This window comes from Paramisgurnus dabryanus, chromosome 17 (assembly GCF_030506205.2).
Source record: "Paramisgurnus dabryanus chromosome 17, PD_genome_1.1, whole genome shotgun sequence".
Lineage (NCBI taxonomy): Eukaryota > Metazoa > Chordata > Actinopteri > Cypriniformes > Cobitidae > Paramisgurnus > Paramisgurnus dabryanus.
This window is the reverse complement of record NC_133353.1, coordinates 24808536-24827668: the sequence shown is the minus strand read 5'-3', so window position 1 is coordinate 24827668 and position 19133 is coordinate 24808536. Positions and strand designations below refer to the sequence as shown.

The following is a 19133-nucleotide window of genomic DNA, read 5'->3' as shown; positions in this document are numbered from 1 at the left end:
CCTGTACCATTATTATGCTCCATGTACACTTCCTTTTAGGAAATTTTGGTAATGACTTTTAGTACATTCACAGGACACTCCCTCTGATGAAATATTTTCAACTCTTCACCGAGTATGCCCCAAATAATTTGATTTAGAAATATACACAGTGCACATATAAGAAATTGCAGGCAAATAAGCATTTGTATAAAAATAAAAAAATATAAAGCAAAAATTCTAAAAGACTTGATAAAATTACAAATCACATTTTGAAAAACGGTGAAATAGTTAAACAAGAAGTGTTACACAAGCTGTTTTAGATGACAACTAAAACATTTGTTTTAATTTAAACATGACAAACTACATACTTTTTATATGTTTCAAAGGGATAGTTCACCCAAAAATTATCATTTACTCACTCTCATGTTGTTACAAACTCACATACATTTTTTTTTATTAACACAAATATTTTGAGAAATGTTTGTTACCAAACCCTTTGTGGACCACATTCACTTCCCTAGTTGGTAAAAAGAATACTATGAAAGTAAATGGGGTCCATTAACGGTTTGGTTACAAACATTTCTAAAATATCTTCCTTTGTGTTCATAGAAAAAATTAAATTAAGCAGGTTTGTAACAACATAAGAGTGAGTAAATTATGACAGAATTTTCATTTTTGGGTGAACTATTCCTTTAATACGCTTAGTTTTTCCTCACCCATTTATTTAATTTAACAAAATAAAATAGAACGTGCAACTGAAAAATCACCAGAACTTTTATTTTGAAGTGCTGTCAAAGCCGTTACTGCTGTTGGGCTTGACGCGCGCTTCCCTGCTCAGCCAATCCCTCCCCTGACTAGAGAAACGTCACTCTCATGTAACTCAGAGCAGAATGGCGGCTCTTTTGGAATCGCTGCTGGACAATAAAGTAAAGTTAAGCGAGGTGTTGCTTTGGCTCAAAGACCGACATGTAAGCATTTAGATTTTACTGTCGTTGTACTACGCAGTATTTTTCATGTTGTCACGTGTCACTCATTGCGTAGCTGAGAGGAAGAATTTGTTTCTGAGGCTTAGCCAGCTAACCTACAGCTACATTAGCAAACAAACATTAAAGTAACATTTTGTGTGTTATATAAGACTAACAATAAGACCGAGTGCTAGATAATCTAGTACTAGATAAAACGTTGTCATTAGCCTAATTCTGTTGGCAAAGTTTATTTTTGTTGTGAAAATAAAAGCTGTAACGTTATTGTTTTTGGGAAGAGGGAATCTTGTTAGAAATAACAGTTTTATAATGTCAAATTATCTTGCTGTAAAATAAGAAAGTGTGTATGTATACATATTATAAAATAATTAAATTATAAACTTATTACAGAATAATGTATATTATGAATTTCTCTTTAATGTGAAATAAAATGTATTTTATAATGCATTTTAAAATGTCATACATTATAATGCAATGCTTTTGGATTTCTTTTTGCTGTGCAAACTTGCTTGTTTTGGGGACAAGTTAAAATTTGACATTTTCCAAATCTTTTCTGTACTCTTAAATTTTCACTATGCTGTAATTTAAAACGATAAATTATTGTATTTGTCTTGGCAGGCTTGTGCGTCACAAGACTTTCCAGTAAAGGTCTGGAAACAGGAGTTTGTGCCTTTCCTCTTAAATTTTTTACGGGACCAGAGCAGTCACACTTTGACTCATGGCCCCACCACACCTGCTAAGACCCCCAGCACCTCCAGATCTGTCCGGACTCAATGCTCTTCTGAGCGGAGGGGAGGCAAATCCACACCGGTCCAAGGACTGCGTAACACCAGTCGAATCCAACTCTTTTCTCCTGCCCCATCCACATCCCCGATGGGTGAAAGGAGTGAACAGGAGACACCGTTTCCTGGCTCTCATTCTTTTAGTGGTGTTAGTGCCATGAGCAGCCCCTCTTTCAGCTCTCTATTGAGCCCTGCTGCTCGAAACACACCCAACGAACGACGCTCAGCCCAGCGTCACAGTCTTGGAGACTTCATGACGTCACCCACAGACGCACAGCAGCACAAAGGCCGCAGGAGGAGTGGAGGTTTTGGGGGGTCTGCAAACAGCCGACATTCGGGATCTCGGAATGCACTGAACGAGGAAGGAGGTCGCTGGGATGGAGGAGGAGGAGGCAGGAGGAGTAGAGGTGTGGGCAGGATTGAAACAGTATCACCTCCCACGCAGATGCAGCTAAACTTTAATAATTTGGAAGACTTTCCTCCTATGGCTGCTGCCCAGGCTTCACCAATGTAAGTGTTTCTCCGTAAATTTCAGTCTTGCATAGGTAACGAATATTCAGTTTGTGAAAGTGTAGTGATAATCTGATGTTTAAGTGAAGTTACCATCTTTTGATAATATAAATTAGTATCCATTCATTCCAGCCACAGAAGTGTCCAGGATTTCTATGGTTATGGAAAACTGGATCAGACAGAGAATTTTAAAATGATGATTTTCCAGTCTGTAAATTTTATGGAAATTATACAAATCTTATTAAAAAAATCATGTACATTTTTGGATTGAGCGTTATTTTATTTAGTCAACCACAACTAAAATATTTCATAAACTAAAATAAATTAAAACTTAATTATGTGTCAGTGTTCATTTAAACTTTCCTGCTTTTTGTCCCACTAGGACAACCAAACCTTCACGGAGAATTAACCCAACCCTAGTGAGTGCAGAACGGCCTAGCTCTAAACCTATGAGCTGCTTTACGTCTACCCCTGTCAGCCTGTCTGCCAGCCCCCCTATTACTTTAGAGAGCATCACAGCCAAACCAAACTGTGGAAGCCCTCACAGCCTGCAGGAAGAGCGAGAGTTACTCAGGAGAGAACGGTATGTTCGGTGTTGAACAACCACAGTGGGCCCAAAAACTATTTTTATACTTAAGTATAAATAGGTTTGAATGTCATTGTATTAGATAACAAGAAGTAAAAACTATTAAATAAATATAAATTATGCTGGACATTTGTAATGTAGTGACATTTTAACCGAGGTTATCCAAATCAGTTTTATTGTACTTTGAAGGGATAGTTTACCCAATAATGAAAAATCTGTCATCTGTGTTCTAAACCTGTATGAGTTATTTTATTTTGATTAACATAAAAGAAGATATTTCAATAAATGATGGTAAGCACACAGCTGTTGTAACCATGGACTACCGCTGTAAGAAAACAAATATTATGGAAGTATTGTGATAAATAATGAAGAAGATATTTTGATAAATGATGATAAGCAAACAGTTGATGGTACCCATTGAATTCTATCATATTTGTTTTTCCTACTATGAAAGTCAATAGCTACAATAAGCTGTGGTTTACCATCATTTATCAAAATATTTTCTTTTGTGTTCATCAGAATAAAGAAACTCATACAGGTTTAGAACAACAAGAGGATGAGAGATGACAGAATTATAATTTTTGGGTGAACTATCCCTTTAAGATTATTGTCTAAATGTACTTACTAAGTATTCTCGGTCTTTACCCCCTTTTCTCTCTTGTCTAGGTCTAAACTTGCCCAGCAGACCAGCTCTCCGCTAAAGACCACCCCCATTACCTGCACCCCAACCAAAACTGTGCACAGACAGGGGTCTAAAGTAACCCCTGACCCTCAGGCACCGTGCCCTGACCCTGATAAGGTCACGCAAACACCAGAGTTAAATCTGCTAGCAGAGCTGTACTGTACCTGCATTTCAGGTGAATGGCCTACAGAGGGCGGTATATACGGCCGTTTACTGCTAATCCAACTTTGGAGTTTTGTCGTGGAAAATATGATTCTGTATTTCTTGGAATGCCTAATGGAAAAATATATTAAACATGTAATGATTCTGGACTCAGCTGGCCATTTATGATGTAATCATTTTAAACACCACAACAAAGTTAAAGGCCAAACTGTTAAAATATGTGGTTCACTTAAGTGTACATGAATATTTAGATGCTCAGGGTTATAGTCTAATCTAATGAATGTACTTTTGTCTTGGTTCTAGAGAATCTGGTTCCATGTGTGATCCTGGAGCTGTTCTTTGTGCTTCAGCTTTTGACATCTCGGGGTGTATCTGTCTCTGAACCTACCGAGGAGGGAGTCAGCATATGTGAACACAGCCCAGGTTTGTCCAGATTTACCAGCTTTTCCTTTTTTGGGTTTTTTAGATGTTTTTAACTTCTCATATGTTACATCATTCTGCAGTGATGTTATTAAACAAAAATGGGAAGTTTCATAACGCTGATCACAGTCCAAGCTTGTTCAAGTGCATTACTCATGCATTATTCTGCACTAAGCTAAACTGTATAACATGTATGACCTTTTATGTTGTTTTTAAGGATAAAACCAAACATGCCTTTGGAAAACAAAGTGTATAATGACAATTGTAATCTCTATAAATATATAATTGAAAAATGCAAGGGCTGCTTTGGTTGCAAATCAACATCAGATCAACAGGGACACTCTTTTGATATTTTTTTGAAAATATCATTATTTTCCAGCTTAACACTTTTAGCATAGCTTAGCATAATCCATTGAATCTGATTAGACCATTAGCATCTTGCTAAAAAATAACCAAAGAGTTTTGATATTTTTCCTATTTAAAACTTGACTTTTCTGTAGTTACATCATGTACTAAGATTGACAGAAAATTAAAAGTTGCGATTTCCTAGGCAGATATGGCTTGGAACTTTACACTAATTCTGCCGTAATAATCAAGGACTTTGCACTCGTAACATGGCTGCAGCAGGCGCAATGATATAACACAGCACCTGAAAATAGCCCCCTTGTTAACTTTCAATAGCAGGGGACTATTTTCGGCACTGCATGATATCATTGCACCTGCAAATATTTTTTTGTGCGATGCTAATGGTCTAATCAGATTCAATGTGTTATGCTAAGCTATGCTAAAAGTGGTAATGCCAGACCCGGTGATCATCTGATTGGATTCCAAAACTGTAAAAATCTAATTTAAATGTTTAGGAGATGGAAAATGAGCATATTTTTTTTAAAAAGCGGAGGGTCCCTTTAGTAGATTCCCTATGTACTTGGTTTGAACATGGAACCCCATTATGTGTGTTTCACACGGTACGCAGCAACTACAGCTTTTCTCGTGTAGTGGAAGCATTTTTTGCACCATTTAGTGCAAATATGTTTATCTTCAACGGTGCCTGCCGCGAAGAGCCGTGTCCATGGAAGGGGCAGGATTTTGGGTGCACAACCAAGGCTTGCGGGCCGACTCTGCTCCACCTCTGTAACCGCCCCCGTTTTGCCCCATTGTCTTCTATCGAAAAAAAAAACTAGACACTAAAGACTGCCACATACGGCGTAAATCGTCCATAAGTCATACCTACAACTTGAATAAAATGTGTTGTAATGTTGTTTATTTCTTTAAGTAAAATACAAATTTATAGTCATAATTTAAAGTGATAACTTGAGCTTGTTTTTTTTTTTTTGAGTCATTTAATCAGATCTTTATTTTTTGTGTAGCCAGTTATGTTGTATTGTAATTTTAAGGTTTACAATTAATTTTATTTAGGTTAAATTCGTAATTATTAATGTCTTTGTGGTTTTGCAGATGTTCTGGAGAAAGCTTACCTGGGAAATGTCCACAACTGTGTCTATTTTGCAGTGAGAGTCTTGGAGCATCAGTTTGAGTGAGTCTAATAAAACTCTTATTGCTCCTGATTTCCCATGCTCAGTCTCATTCCTGACTCTTTTTTTTTATGTCATCAGGTTGGTGTCACACCTGGACAAGTGCACTTTACGGCTCCTGTCTGAGAATGAGAGAGTGGGGTCTTTTTCACCTGCCCTCAGAGATCGCCTGGCACAATCTCAGGACAACTGCACAGCTAATGTATGCTTTCTCTTGTAATGTATATGATTTGAAACTTTCTCTCTCTTTTCTTTAAGAGGTCCATGCTGAATTATGTCTTTTCTTTTTCAGGATCTGCCCACTCCACCATTGTTCGTTCATTCGGTGCCATTCCAGCCAGCAACAGACAACCGTTCCAACTTCAGCAGCGATAGGGCCTTTCACACTTTTAAGAAACAGAGGTACAGAAAGATTATGCATCAGCGATTTTAAATATATGATTTTTCAGGCAGTCAGTATCATTGGCTGGTTGTACACTTGGCGGTTCATGTTATGTTTCTGACTGCTTCTGCAGGGATGTGTTCTACGAGCTGTTGAGAGAATGGGAGGACTCCCATAAGGAACCTGGCTGGAATTTTGAGGCTGCAATAGGCAATAGAGTCAGGTAAGGGTTTACATAGCGTTAAAGAGTAGAAATAGGATTTTCTTGGTTTTTGAAAATCTGAAGGCAATGGTACAGTGTAGGCAGATTTCAAACTCTGAGTTCCCTCTCAGGTTCATTTATTAAAATATTAAAAATGGTTCTTTAGGACCGACCATAAATCATATTAAATGAAAATGAAGAGCTTGATTTGATTTGATTCGATGACCTAAAGCCGTGATTAAGCGGATTTTAAGTCAAAGTATTCGCTTAAGGGAAAACACCACTGTTTTTCAATATTTTACTATGTTCTTACCTCAATTAATTGATACATACCTATATTTTTTTCAATGCGTGCACTATATCTTTGTACAGCGTACCATGAATGTGTTAGCATTTAGCCTAGCCCCATTCATTCCTCAGGATCCAAACAGGGATGAATTTAGAAGCCACTAAACACTTCCATGTTTTTCAAAATAAAACGTGGCAATTTTTTTAGTTTGCAGCACTTCGAACTCGGCATGCAGTAATCTCATCACTCCCCTCGCGCCACATCACTCCCCCTCAATATTACTGCACCCAAGATCGAAGTACTTAAAAAAATCTTTTTATTTTGTGCCACCATACTTACTCGTGTAACTACTCATGTAACAGTCTTTAAATAGGGAAAACATGGAGGTGTTTGGTGGCTTCTAAATTCATCCCTGTTTGGATCCTAAGGAATGAATGGGGCTAGGCGCTGTACAAAGATTATGTGTATTCATTTAAAAAAAAAGATGGGTATGTATTAATTTTTCCAAGTTAAGGTTAGAACATAGTAAAATTTTAAAAAACTGTGGTGTTTTCCTTTAATACCATTCAGTTAAAACCATTATGTCATTTTTGGAGGTGGTGTTTAGAGGCTTTTCCATGTGAGCTCCTCAAAAACTTATTTATTTGTGATTTGTTTTCCTCTTATGGAATGATACTAAAATTGTCCATCCAACAGGATGATGGTTAGTCAGCTCACGGCCGCAGGAAATCATTCTCACTTTGCCAGGCTTTTCCAGAAGCAGCTCATCCAGGTAAACCAAAACAAACGATTGGTCTCTCATCCAATCTGTCACAACCTGTTCTGTTCTCCTGGTCAACACACTGTCATTCACTTTTTCCAGATGTGTAAGGGCACTTGCATTCTGGGTTCTTCTAATGAAACCCCTGATGCCGATCTGCTGGGCATGCTGGGAGCAGACAGCTTAGGTCGTCTAAAACGTCTACAACAGCGTTTGGTCCAGCCACAGGGCCTTATTGGTCCCTGCCCTCCACCTTCTTTCCCTGGACACCAGGAGTTTTTCAGAGACTTTCTTCAGACAGCCGGCTGGTAAGTGTTGTCTGTAGATGTTGCTGGACCAAACCTGATGATGTCATAGTCTAGCTGGTGAATCAAGACCGGATCAAGTTTTCTGATTTCATTTCATTATGTGGCTCTGATTCCTGTTATCTTTGTACTAGCTGTCAGCTAAACCAACACCTAAAAGATGGCCTGTGTCAGGAGCTTCTAAAGTTGGATGAGGTGTCCATTCTTGGCCCAGATGCCAGCCCAGCACGGGGAGAAGAGACGAGTGATGGAGACATGGAGCAACAGGTTGGAGAAAAGATGAAAACATTGAATAATCAGGAATTGTACAGTGGTTTAAACACATGTTTTGGGTTCCTTCTCTTTTGTCAGGATGAGAAGCAGCGATTCTCCTCAGTGCTCCTCATGGCTCGACTGCTGGCTAAGTTTTTGGGTTTCATCTGCTTTCTGCCTTACCACACCTCTGAACCTCCATCCAGAGACATTCAAGATGCCGCAATCACTCTCCGCAGTAAGGTACAAAGGATATGTTTCCTAGGTGGTCCTGTATAGCTCATTGGTAGAGCATTGCGTTAACAGTGTAGAAGGCCATGGGTTCGAACCCAGGGAACATGCATATGACATGCGTAAATGTTGTTTGCATTTTCAGAGTTCTCCAGTTCTGGATGTGTGCGCAGTGTTGAGAAGCTCTATGCACAGAAGACGAACAATTTTGACGGTGCCATGGATAGTAGAGTTCCTCTCTATGTTGGACTACACTGGCCCATTTCTGCCCTTTTACAGGACCGCTTTGTGCCTGCTTCTCTACATCTATAAGTGAGTTTGTCCAAAGTCCCTATAGGGAAGTCGCACCACTTGGTGGCCACTAGGCAGTCATTCAAGACTAAAGTGATAGTTCACCCAAAAATGAAAATTCTGTTATCATTTTCTCATCCTCATGTTGTTTCTAAACTGGTATGAATTTCTTTTTTCTGATGAAGACAAATAAGATATTTTGATAAATGATGGTAAGCACACGGCTAATTGTAACCATTGACTTCCGTAGTAGGAAAACAAATATTATGTAAGTATTGTGATTAATGATGAAGCTATTTTGAGAAATGGTACCCATCGAGGTTGTTACAGCTACTGCGTATGCCCGCATGTTGGAAAGTGCCTCACTTGAGTCCCTCCACTATAAAATCATCAGTCTTTATCAATAGATGGTTGGTTATTTTAAAGAGCACCTTTTTCATTGCTAAAAAACAATGTTATTTTGTGTATATAATACACATATACAATGCGTTTGTGTGGTTTATAGAAAAACATTATTTTCCACAAACCGTACATTTTTGTAGCTCCAGATTTCACTCTTTTCCTGAAACATACAAATTTGAAAAGCTCTGTGTCCCTGATTGGCCATCTAATCTGTACATTGTGATTGGTCTGAATACCTCTGACGTCAGCCGGAAATGTGACGCTCCTTACCATGTTTGAAAGATTCGGTTGCAAACAGGAGTTAACTTACAGGCTGTCCAAAGCGGGAGGAATTATAAAAATTTTGGTTTTGTCTACATCACCAATACCAGGAAGTAAACTGTTGCTTACAATCCATGTGTTTGTTGTAGTCTAATAAAAGACCTTTATCTTGGAGATGATAAATCGCGTCACTTTTACATATCATTAACATGTACACACTCACACACAAATGAAAATTTTAAATTGTGAATCGGATAATAGGTGCTCTTTAACTGGAAGGCGGGACTTTTGATGGCAGTGCGGTTATATTGAGCAGTGCATTGTCACGATTCATATAGTAGTGACAGTGATTAATCTTGTTATATCTTATATCTTTGGTTTGTCACTGTTTTGACATCTGAAAATGACCCCATGGTTTAGCCGCTGCTCGTCATTTAGAATTTCAATGTAAACGTGCTTAAGATCCTGCAGTAATACATTTTGTCTTAATGCTGGAATAAATTATCTTGGTTATGAAAGATAATACATGCATGTGTTTGTGCTTTTCTGTGTGTGCATGTTTCAGGAGGATGGTGTTGGGTCGAGGGGAAGAGCTAAGTTACATGAACCAGCTACTTTTAGTAGCAGTGTTGGGCTGGCTCTTTCAGGTGAGACATCTGTTATAAAACAAACATTGACAGTCAAATGGGTGAAATAAAACATGTAAAATAGTGCAGGTGTTTTCAAACTTTATGATGGCAAGGACCCCCAGTTATGATCGACCTTGTGAGAATGAACCCATCCTAATTAAATATACATTAATTTATAAATTTTTCGGGAAAAAAAAACAAACATTTAAAATATCTTCAATTAGTTATCATTTTGATATTATAAAGACTGCATATTGTTTAAAAATAATTGCCTATATAGTAGATTTTATTAAATTTTCTGGGGACCCCTTAGAACCTTCTTACTGTGCATTCACACCGCCAGAGCATCAATAAAAGCTCTGGCTGCCCTACCAACGATGCTATAGAAAAGGTGTAGTGGACGCTCTGACGCTCAAATGCATTCTCTGAACTCTCAAGCGGAGGTTTCCACCTTCCGATTGGTTGCAGCTGAACGTTTCCGCCTTCCGATTGGTTGCCGCAGAACTGCGTCATAGCTCATTACCATAAAGTTGAGCTGATTTCGGGGCTTGCCGCCGACTCTCATTGAAAATGAATGTCTTCCAGCCACTTTGACGCTCTTGCCGGTGGGGGTGTGAAAGCACAGTTAGAATGTTCCCACCTCTGGGGGACTCCGTAACCTAATTTGAAAACCCCTGAAATACTGTACTTTCACTCTTAGATCCCAGTCTTTCCAGAAGATCTCTTCTTCAGCACAGATCTTGAGGAGGAAATCAAAGAAATGGAGAATAACACGGGTGCCCAGGGACTGGTTAGTAAATCTCCATCATAGTATAAAAAATTAAAATACAAATTTTTCTTAAATCGTTATATGTAACTTTTTTTTTGTACGTAAAGAATTGCTTCACATTTTTCCACAGTTAGAACTAAACCTGTGTATTTACTTTCCAGGACACCCTACCATTAGTCGACCAACAGCTGCTCTACACCTGCTGCCCATATTTAGGTGAGAGGAAACTTTGCTAAAAAATTGTGCTGTAAAATTACACATTTCACCAGGATATTGTTGGAAAGCAATTTCAACCGTGTGTGATGATGGACTTCTGTCTTCTTTATTCACTTTCCAGGGGAGTTTCGTAAGCTGCTTGCTGCATTTGTGGCTGGAAGCACGTCCAAGAGCGGAGGCCTGATTCGAAAGATCACCCCCACATCTGCAGAGCCGAGGGGACCGTCCATCACCCGTTCGCAGCAAAAACTGCAGGTACACTGCCAGTAAAAGGCCTTCCATCTGTAGGACAATTTACGGCAATTCTGTCGTGTGTGGCTGACCATTTGTTTTTCATGTGTTTTAACAAAGGTGGATCTAGAACAGGCATTTTTTCACAACCAGCCTCCATCTCTCAGAAGGACTGTAGAGTTTGTTGCAGAAAGAATTGGCTCCAACTGCGTCAAACACATTAAGTCAGTCTTCCCACCTGTTTGAGTGTGGGTCAATGAAAACCATTTTTATATTTGCGTTGCAATTTTTTTACTTAATTCTCTCTCCAAACTGTGTGTGTGGCAGAGCTACACTAGTGTTGGAGCTTGTGCAGGGGGGAGAGAAAACACTCAGAGATGGTTTGGGTTTGGATGGTATCAACGCTGCCAAGCTTAATGATTCTATCTGTGCTCAGCTCTGTGATGCAGGCATGCAAGCTCTGGAGAAAGCATCCAGGTCAGCACATCTATCACCTTTTTTACATATGCATCAAAATAATGGACATGCTATGGTAATTCTTTGCATTCTTACATCATATCATATCTTAGGTTCTGCAGTGAGTATGCTCCTGGAGCTGTGAGAGCACTTCTGCCCCTTGAAACCTCTCCTGCAGTGAGTACCGGAGAAAACTATATATCAAAAACATTGCCATGTTTGTTTTGGGGAAAATGTGTTTTACAGTTAGGTTCTTTTTAGAAATAAACACTCAACAGTAACATATTTTGCTCGAATTGTAATATAATTTATATTTTGTGGCATGGTTTAGGTTTTGTCCACAGCTGAGATTATCACCACTCGTCTGGCTACAGAAAAGGCATGCAGCTGGCTGTCCTCCAACATCACAAGTATTAAAAGAATCATTTCTGTGGTAGAAATAATTAAAAAGTGAACAATTGAGTAGTTTGGATCTGAAATATTCCTGTTTAAATGTCTCCATCAGTGCTTCTAAAGAGGGAGTGGAAGACTGCTTTTGAGCGAGTGATGAAGAGTTTACCCTCCTCCTCTAGCCTGAATTGTAAAGAGGGTGAGGGTACAAGCAAAAGCCAGCCTGTTCAGAGGAGTGCCGCAGAGCTCAGTGCTGGGTCCTCATGTATTTCTGACTGCACCCATAAAGTCCCACTGGGATCAGAAGTCATGATTGAAATTAAGGTGAGTGTTGTTAATTCATCATAGGTTTGCAGGTAAGAAATCATAAATAATGCAGATGCAAAGATGGTTAATGCAGCTTTCTCTCCATATAAACAATATCTCTAATGTTTCAGGAGGTGCTGAGTGTTGCAGTGGGACCTAGGGTTGATGAAGAGGTTTTCACAATTCATCAGATTGAGGTCCTACTGGACAGAGTGGGACAGACACTTGGATGTAGAAAAGTACTCAGGCCCCAATCACTTATTGCTAATCAAAACCTGACAATTGGCTCTAGACAAGTAATTGTTTTTTATCTAATTTCTCTTTTCCATCTTTGATTTGTTTGTAGCTCCTCTCTCCTGTGGTTGAGCAGATGTTGTTGCGTTGTACTGTTCAGCTGGCCTGCAAACTGGGTGAGACTGCAAATAATAGTAATATGAGACAAATTTAAATGCAATACTGAACATAAATAATGGCTCATTGTGTGTTTGTGTGCATGCACAGTATCTGGAGAGCTGCCACTGGTTTCTTCAGACCAGGGCAACAAAAAATCTGCTCTGCTAGATAAGTTTCTACTCCTGTGGGGTCGCAGTCCCGCTTCTCCTGCACCTTTGCATCTTCTTCTCAGTGAACCCACTCTCACTGCCACTCTAAGTGCCACAGACAGCGAGGTGACCATCACTTTTTTAGGCTTAAGCCTCTGTGTCTATGTATATATAACTGTGTATAGTATGTTATAAACTGTGTTTCATAATTTATTTTTACAGAGAACTGACTACCTGTTTCTGATAAAACGACTTGTAGAGAAAGGGCTTCTGAAGGAGGAGGAAGTGGGCTCCCATTGGTCAAAGTTGTCAGTGTTATCGTGGCCAGAGGTATGTTTTAAATATAGGTATTATTAAATAGTCAATAAAGATCTAAATAAACAGATAGTGTGAGTTCAGGATGCTAAAATGTCTGAGGACCTTCCAAAGCACTGTGATTTCACATAATATTAAACAAATGCAAGTGAGCTACATAAATAAGTGGGCAAACATATAGTAACTTCAACACTTTTTTCAGTACAACGTCATTAGTTAGGAGAAAAATCACTCAAAAATTATGCAATGCAAACACTGGATTTCCAAGTATATTTTTGTTTCTTGTACTGCCTTAGATGCAGCTTTAGTAAAAGCTATGATATAAAACTACTGTATGTCTTATTATCTTATAAAGTCTCTGGCAAGACATTTACTTAGTAAAATGATTGTTGAAAGTGTAAAAGAAGTGTTGATTTTAAAGTGTCCTAAATATTTGTATTATATAGTGTTCTTTGGAAGCAATAAGGCTATAAACATTACTTAAAAAGACAAAGAATTTCTGACAAAGAATTGGTTCTGATATCTTGCTTTGGCATGGTGGTTCATAGTAAACCTCATTATTTCATTGAAAGCTAGTTTTAAAGGGATACTCCTGCCAAATATCAAAATTACCCCATGATTTACTCAACCTCAAGCAATCAGATACATATATCCATCATTGTTCAGACAAACACATTTGGAGTTATTTTACTAAATGTTATTGCTCTTCCAAGCTTCATAGGGAGAAAACAGGGAACAAAGAACAACTTCTGAATTTATACTCCAAAAAAGTGCATCCATCCTTCACAAAAGTAATCCACATGGCTCCAATGGGTTAATTAAGGTCTTCTGCTGGTGATCGATGTGATTTTTGTAAGAAAACAATATCGCATCGATTAATTATTAATTAACCCCTTGGAGTCATGTGCATTACTTCGGTGAAAGATGGATGCACTTTTTTGGGCTTCAAAGTCAGAAGTTGTTCCCTGATCCTTGTTTTCTCTCATTATAAGCTTGGAAAAACAAAGACATTTAGTAAAATTACTCCAAAAGTGTTTGTCTGAAAGATGATGGACATGTGTATCTCAGATTGCTTTAGGGTTCGTAAATAATGGGGTAATTTTGATATTTGGCTGAAGTGATGCTTTAATCTTCAGAGTTTTCCAAATCACACTCATTTCCCCTTTTTTTATAGGAGTCTGTGGAGAAGTTTCAACAGCTCTCATTGGCCACCAAGTACCAAGTGCCTTCAATGTCAAACCAAATGGACATACTGCAAGTCTCCCAGTGACCACTAGGGGACATAGGAGTATAGAAATGAATCTCAGTCAAACACTATTGAATTAATGAGCAGTATTTAAACAAAAGAATGTAGAGCTCATTTAAATGATTTTAAAATGATTTTAAAGTCTTGATTTATTGTTAGCTGTGAGGTGAACGTTTGTGACTGAAAAATTGCTGAGTTTGATATTTGGCTGGATCTATTTCCTCACTCTGGTCGGGATAATTCATAGTTTATACATCTCGAAAATGAGTTTAATACATTTCAGGTGGGATTTGCCAGTTTGTACTCACAAAATAACATAATACAGACCCTTTACTATGCCTTCTTGCCATTTGCATCATGTAACTCTCTATTTATTGAATTGTTTCTGTCAATATCTTACCTTATTATCTGATTGTTGCTTGTATGTTTATGTATCTTTGTGTGTGTGTTTATATTTGCAAATGTTGAGTTAGAAAAGCCTCTGATTTGCACTTGTAATTACACTGTTCATGTTGGACAATATTAATATCAGTTGATTTTAAACTGCACACTTGTTTAATGCTTACTTTATCTAACGTAATAAAATGTACTTTATTATTATGTATCGAGTATCTCATGAGTTTATAATTAGGGTTTGAAATCATATGCACTTACTGTAAAAGTGTACACCTCTTTTTAAATTTTTAAAGGGGAAAATGTCTGACTTTTTCCATGTTTAAGTGCTAGAATTGGGTCCCCAGTGCTTATATCAATTTAGAAAATGTGAAAAAGAACAACCCAGCAGCTTAGTTTTGGTAAACCATTCTCTGCATGCATGTGAAAAAATAGGTCATTAAAATTTGGATCCACTTGTGATGTCAGAAGGGGAAAATACAACCCCTTAATCTGCACTATCCAAACAAGGCACTGCCATTTAGTGCATAGATCAGCTAATTTGCATTTCAAAGGACACACCCAAAACAGAACATTTTTGCTCACACCTACAAAGTGGCAATTTTAACATGACATAATTAATTATCTATATGGTATTTTGAGCTAGAACTTCATATATGTACCCTTTGGACATTTTTTTTACATTTTAAAAAAACTGGTGAAATGTACCCTTTAACTTAAGGATTTCTTTATAATTGATAGTTGATTATTATGCTAAAAGCAAACGGAAAATAAATTATTTTATTACAAAATATGCTTATCATGGGCAAACAAAAAGTTGATGCGTGTCAACGTCTCCCTCCTTTTGTTTCCCTTCTCCTCCTGCTTTTTTACTATGGCCAACCCTTAGCATATGAATAATAAATAGTACGCTGACGTTAACATGTTATGACCAATTACGAAGCATATTTATAATTCATGACCACGCCTTATTCAAAGTTGATTTCTATCGACCAATGATGTCTAGCATAACTCATCTTAATACAGTTTCATGAGCCCTTCCTTCGCCGTAGCAGAACCGCCCCTCTCAGAGAGACTGCAGGAAGTTTCAGTCAGTGCAAATCAATCGTGGTTACGGCTTTATCATGTGCTCTGTGATAGCCTAGATGATATCAATAATGGCCAGAAACTTTTGTGATCCATTTACTCGTTCTGGTCGGGATAATTCAGCGCATTCGAGGGATTTATTAAATGGACTATAACGGACGGTTGCACTACAATTCATCGTTTCCCTCCGTCCGCTGTCACACAAATGGCAAACGTGAAAGTCGCGATTCGGGTTCGCCCTTTAAACTCCAGGTAATATTTGCATTCATTGATTTTGTGTGTATGAAATTGCATATAAAAGTGCGTTGAGTGGTTCCCGACTGAGTCCATAAACAGAGTTGAGTTGTTGGTACTGTTGCCATGTCTGGGAATAAAAACGGCACTGACAGCAAAGTGTTTTTCTGCGCAACTAATAGAAATTAGCTGTCAGTTCTATTAAAGCAAATGTGCCACACTGCATGTACATATATATGACTATGAGTTATTTTTACGATGTAACTACTAGTTTTTATTACCAATAGAGAGTATTACTGAGATTTCTTATACAAATAAATCTGGGTATTAAATCAAAATCAATCAATGTAGAATTTTATAGTAATCACTACACTTTGTTATTGTGTACTATAGTATTCTGTACTATTAACTACAGTGAATTGATAAACTGTAGTAAATACACTAGTATACTTCAATATTTAGTATGGCAAGGTTCAAAAACACTATGGGGCGGTTTGCCAGACAGGGGTTAGACTAGTCCTTGAGTAAAATAAATGTAAGACTCTGAAAACAACTTGCACTAACATCATATCAATGAAGTACATCAGTGCCCTTTGTTTTGCCTCAAAATGCACACAAGTAATGTTTTAAGTAAGGCATGTTTGTTCAAACTAGTTATATTTCCTAATTAAACAAAGGTCTAGTCCTGGCTTAAGCTAATCCCTGTCTGGGAAACCACCCCTATCTATTACAATTTTACTATAGCAAATACTAAAATAAATTACTATAGAATAGTTTCACATGCAATACATAATATAATGCATAAACAAAGCAATGAATGCATATGTCTCTAAGTAAAGCTGTATTAATCAATCACAGATTGTTTGGTGTCTGTTTAAATGTAGGCTTTTATAATCTCCAAAATCTTCTTGAATCCTTTTATAGACCACCCCTAAAATGTATCCAGTACTGGATGTTTTTGGTATCTTGTGTATATCTTTTTACAGAATTGCAGTACGAAAATTAGTACACATTGTGTTAGTATAATCCAATAAAGTGTTTCAATTTAACATTTTTTAAAAATTCACGAAAAAGTGTAGCCATGTGGGAACAAACACTGCTGTACTGAGTGTACCCCATGAGAACCCACTGCCCCACCCTCCTGCATTAGCCAAATTACTACAGTATGTGAGTGCTGGGCAGGGGGGTAAAGAAACTCCTCCCAGATTGAGACACAAAGCTGTTTGCGTAAGTTTGGCTGTCGCTGTTCGCCTTGACATTTAAAAAGTCCCCTAAAGGGACAACTTCATGGCTTTCTGTCACTGTTGTGCAAATGAGGATGGCTATTTAATAGGCAGCCATTGGTTTTATGAGTATGCACATAATGCGTATGTGACGTCTTGTGTCTTCACTCGAAAAAAGGATCAATCAAATAAAAGTTTAGCATTCCAAAATCCTGAGGAGAAGACGAAAGGAATTGCATAAGCATGTGGGAATGGCACAATAATATAAGTTTGTAAACATGCTCTCTTTTTCTCTTTCCACTGGGTTATGTTATAAAATACACAAACACTGACAGTCAAAGCAGGCTGCTGTGGTTGTGGGTTGGGCTTACCTCTCTATTCACTGTTGGCAAAGTGAAACTGACCCACATGACACTACACGAGCAAAAAGACTACCAATAAAACTACCAGCATTATATGAATGGGTAAATTGCATAAGGGGTCCACATGTCTATCCTTCAACATTGACTTCAAAAACCTAGAAGTTCCGCCCAAACTCATGCTATTGGTTGATACAAAGGTCAGTCTGCTGTAAAAAAAAAACAGAGCAATGATTTGAAAGCACCACAGTGTAATTCTTCATAAGTTGACGGTTGACCTAATTATACTGTAGGCTAGTTCTGTATGCTAAACTTAAATAGGAGAAATTGCTTACACATTACATAAAAAACTACTTGTTTTGTGTTAATAAAAAGTTTTGACCTACAGAGTATGGAGACACAATGAAAGTTTAGAGTTGGGTTTTTAAACCAGCCATCCTTATAAACTGGATTTCATTTTATTGCATCATTTTAATCTGAAACCGGAGATACTGCACAGCTGTCGTCGTCGCTGCTCTCTCGCACAGTAACACAGATATCCTGCATACACACACCTGCTTTGGCTCAACTGCGCAGTTTGTAGACGGGTTTTTGAGAGATCTGTTTTCATTTGAATTTGACCTCAGACTTCAGCTCAACAGAGCAGTGGAGAGGGATCTTCCAGACCCCCAGTCTTTCTCAGTGTTGCTCCGTCTGAATACGGGTCTGGATATGATCAGCTTCTGGTTTCCCAATTAAATATTTTTCTGAAAATCTTATCTTTAACTTTTAGCTTTAAAATTCTAAAAATATAAAAAAAATTGTATATCGTCAAAGAAGTCTATTGACTTGAAAACCACTGATAATATAAAAAAATCTGATGTGCAGAAATCAAACTGTAGGTCATGCTAAGAATAAAAACAGTGTGCATGCTAAAAAAATGGTTGACGTATTTGAGTTAGTTAGCGGGATACTGGTTCCTTCGTCAAAAAGCCCATTCATTTTCCCCATAGGCAACAAGATAATCTTCACAGATGAATACAGCTTTTATGATTTTTGAGGTCTAAGTTCGTTTACTAAAAATAAAAAGCTAACCAGTGGTGTCAAACTCCCGTCCCGCGGGCCATTGAGAACCCTGCCTTTATGCTACAAGCAAACTACACCACAGTCTCTCAACATTAATGTCATCACGACCAAGCTTCTGACAACTCTATCAGACTTTATTAAACACATTTAAAAACATGTTCCCTGATAAGGTAATACTCTGAGGATCTTTGTTGGGAATTGTGTCCATGTTGCATTGTTTTCGAGATCTTCATGTGTGATGACGTCCCAAACAAAATCCGTAGTTCCATGTATCAACCTTCCTTTAAAAAACACTTTAAAGCTTTAAAAAGTGTTTTATAGAATAAATATCTTGGACTTGTGTTAACCATAGAATGTAAAAAATATGGACGTAGTGTCCGGAAACCTATGGGTGACGTCACGAAGATCATTTTTTGCTTGTCCCAAATGGCACACTCCGGACTTGTGGACCACACTTTGTTGACATTATGTAGTGCAAACCTTTGGGACCCTTGACGCGAGTCCAAGAGGGCACACCAGAGTCGTATTTTGGGACAGACTCGAGCATCACGCCGGAAATAGGAAAAGAAGTTGCTCATCAGTGTGAACTCCTCCCTTCTGTCGTCTGGTTAGTCTTCGCCAAAGATCGCATCAAGGGTTCAAAGGGGGCACTGATGAGCAGA

The 19133-nt window shown here is 38.0% G+C and overlaps 2 protein-coding genes across 2 annotated transcripts in view; both read left to right on the top strand.

Annotated features, from left to right (window-relative positions):
- The first annotated feature begins 815 nt into the window (after positions 1-815).
- On the top strand, positions 816-14711 carry cdan1 (codanin 1). The gene is made up of 28 exons (XM_065288538.1): positions 816-947; positions 1581-2254; positions 2637-2837; positions 3507-3697; positions 3988-4107; positions 5560-5638; positions 5718-5838; positions 5929-6038; positions 6152-6241; positions 7206-7281; positions 7372-7577; positions 7709-7841; positions 7926-8069; positions 8203-8369; positions 9577-9658; positions 10341-10430; positions 10571-10625; positions 10747-10880; positions 10977-11080; positions 11184-11333; positions 11426-11489; positions 11644-11722; positions 11818-12026; positions 12140-12247; positions 12355-12418; positions 12510-12676; positions 12773-12880; positions 14040-14711. The coding sequence occupies exons 1-28, from the start codon at positions 870-872 to the stop codon at positions 14133-14135; spliced, it is 3900 nt and encodes a 1299-aa protein (XP_065144610.1). The 5' UTR covers positions 816-869; the 3' UTR covers positions 14136-14711.
- An 878-nt stretch (positions 14712-15589) lies between these two features.
- stard9 (StAR-related lipid transfer (START) domain containing 9) overlaps positions 15590-19133 on the top strand; it is a 56159-nt gene continuing 52615 nt past the window's right edge. Inside the window, exon 1 of the mRNA XM_065288539.1 lies at positions 15590-15842. Within this exon, the coding sequence (XP_065144611.1) occupies positions 15796-15842 (47 nt within the window). The 5' untranslated portion in view covers positions 15590-15795. The remainder of the gene's footprint in view (positions 15843-19133) is intronic.

Bases quoted from the DNA above. Each gene is read 5' to 3' on its own strand.
- cdan1 (XM_065288538.1), top strand. From the start codon at position 870: ATGGCGGCTCTTTTGGAATCGCTGCTGGACAATAAAGTAAAGTTAAGC. The intron at 7,282-7,371 runs GTAAACCAAAAC...CACTTTTTCCAG, and splicing joins TCCAGAAGCAGCTCATCCAG to ATGTGTAAGGGCACTTGCAT. The intron at 12,027-12,139 runs GTGAGTGTTGTT...CTAATGTTTCAG, and splicing joins AAGTCATGATTGAAATTAAG to GAGGTGCTGAGTGTTGCAGT.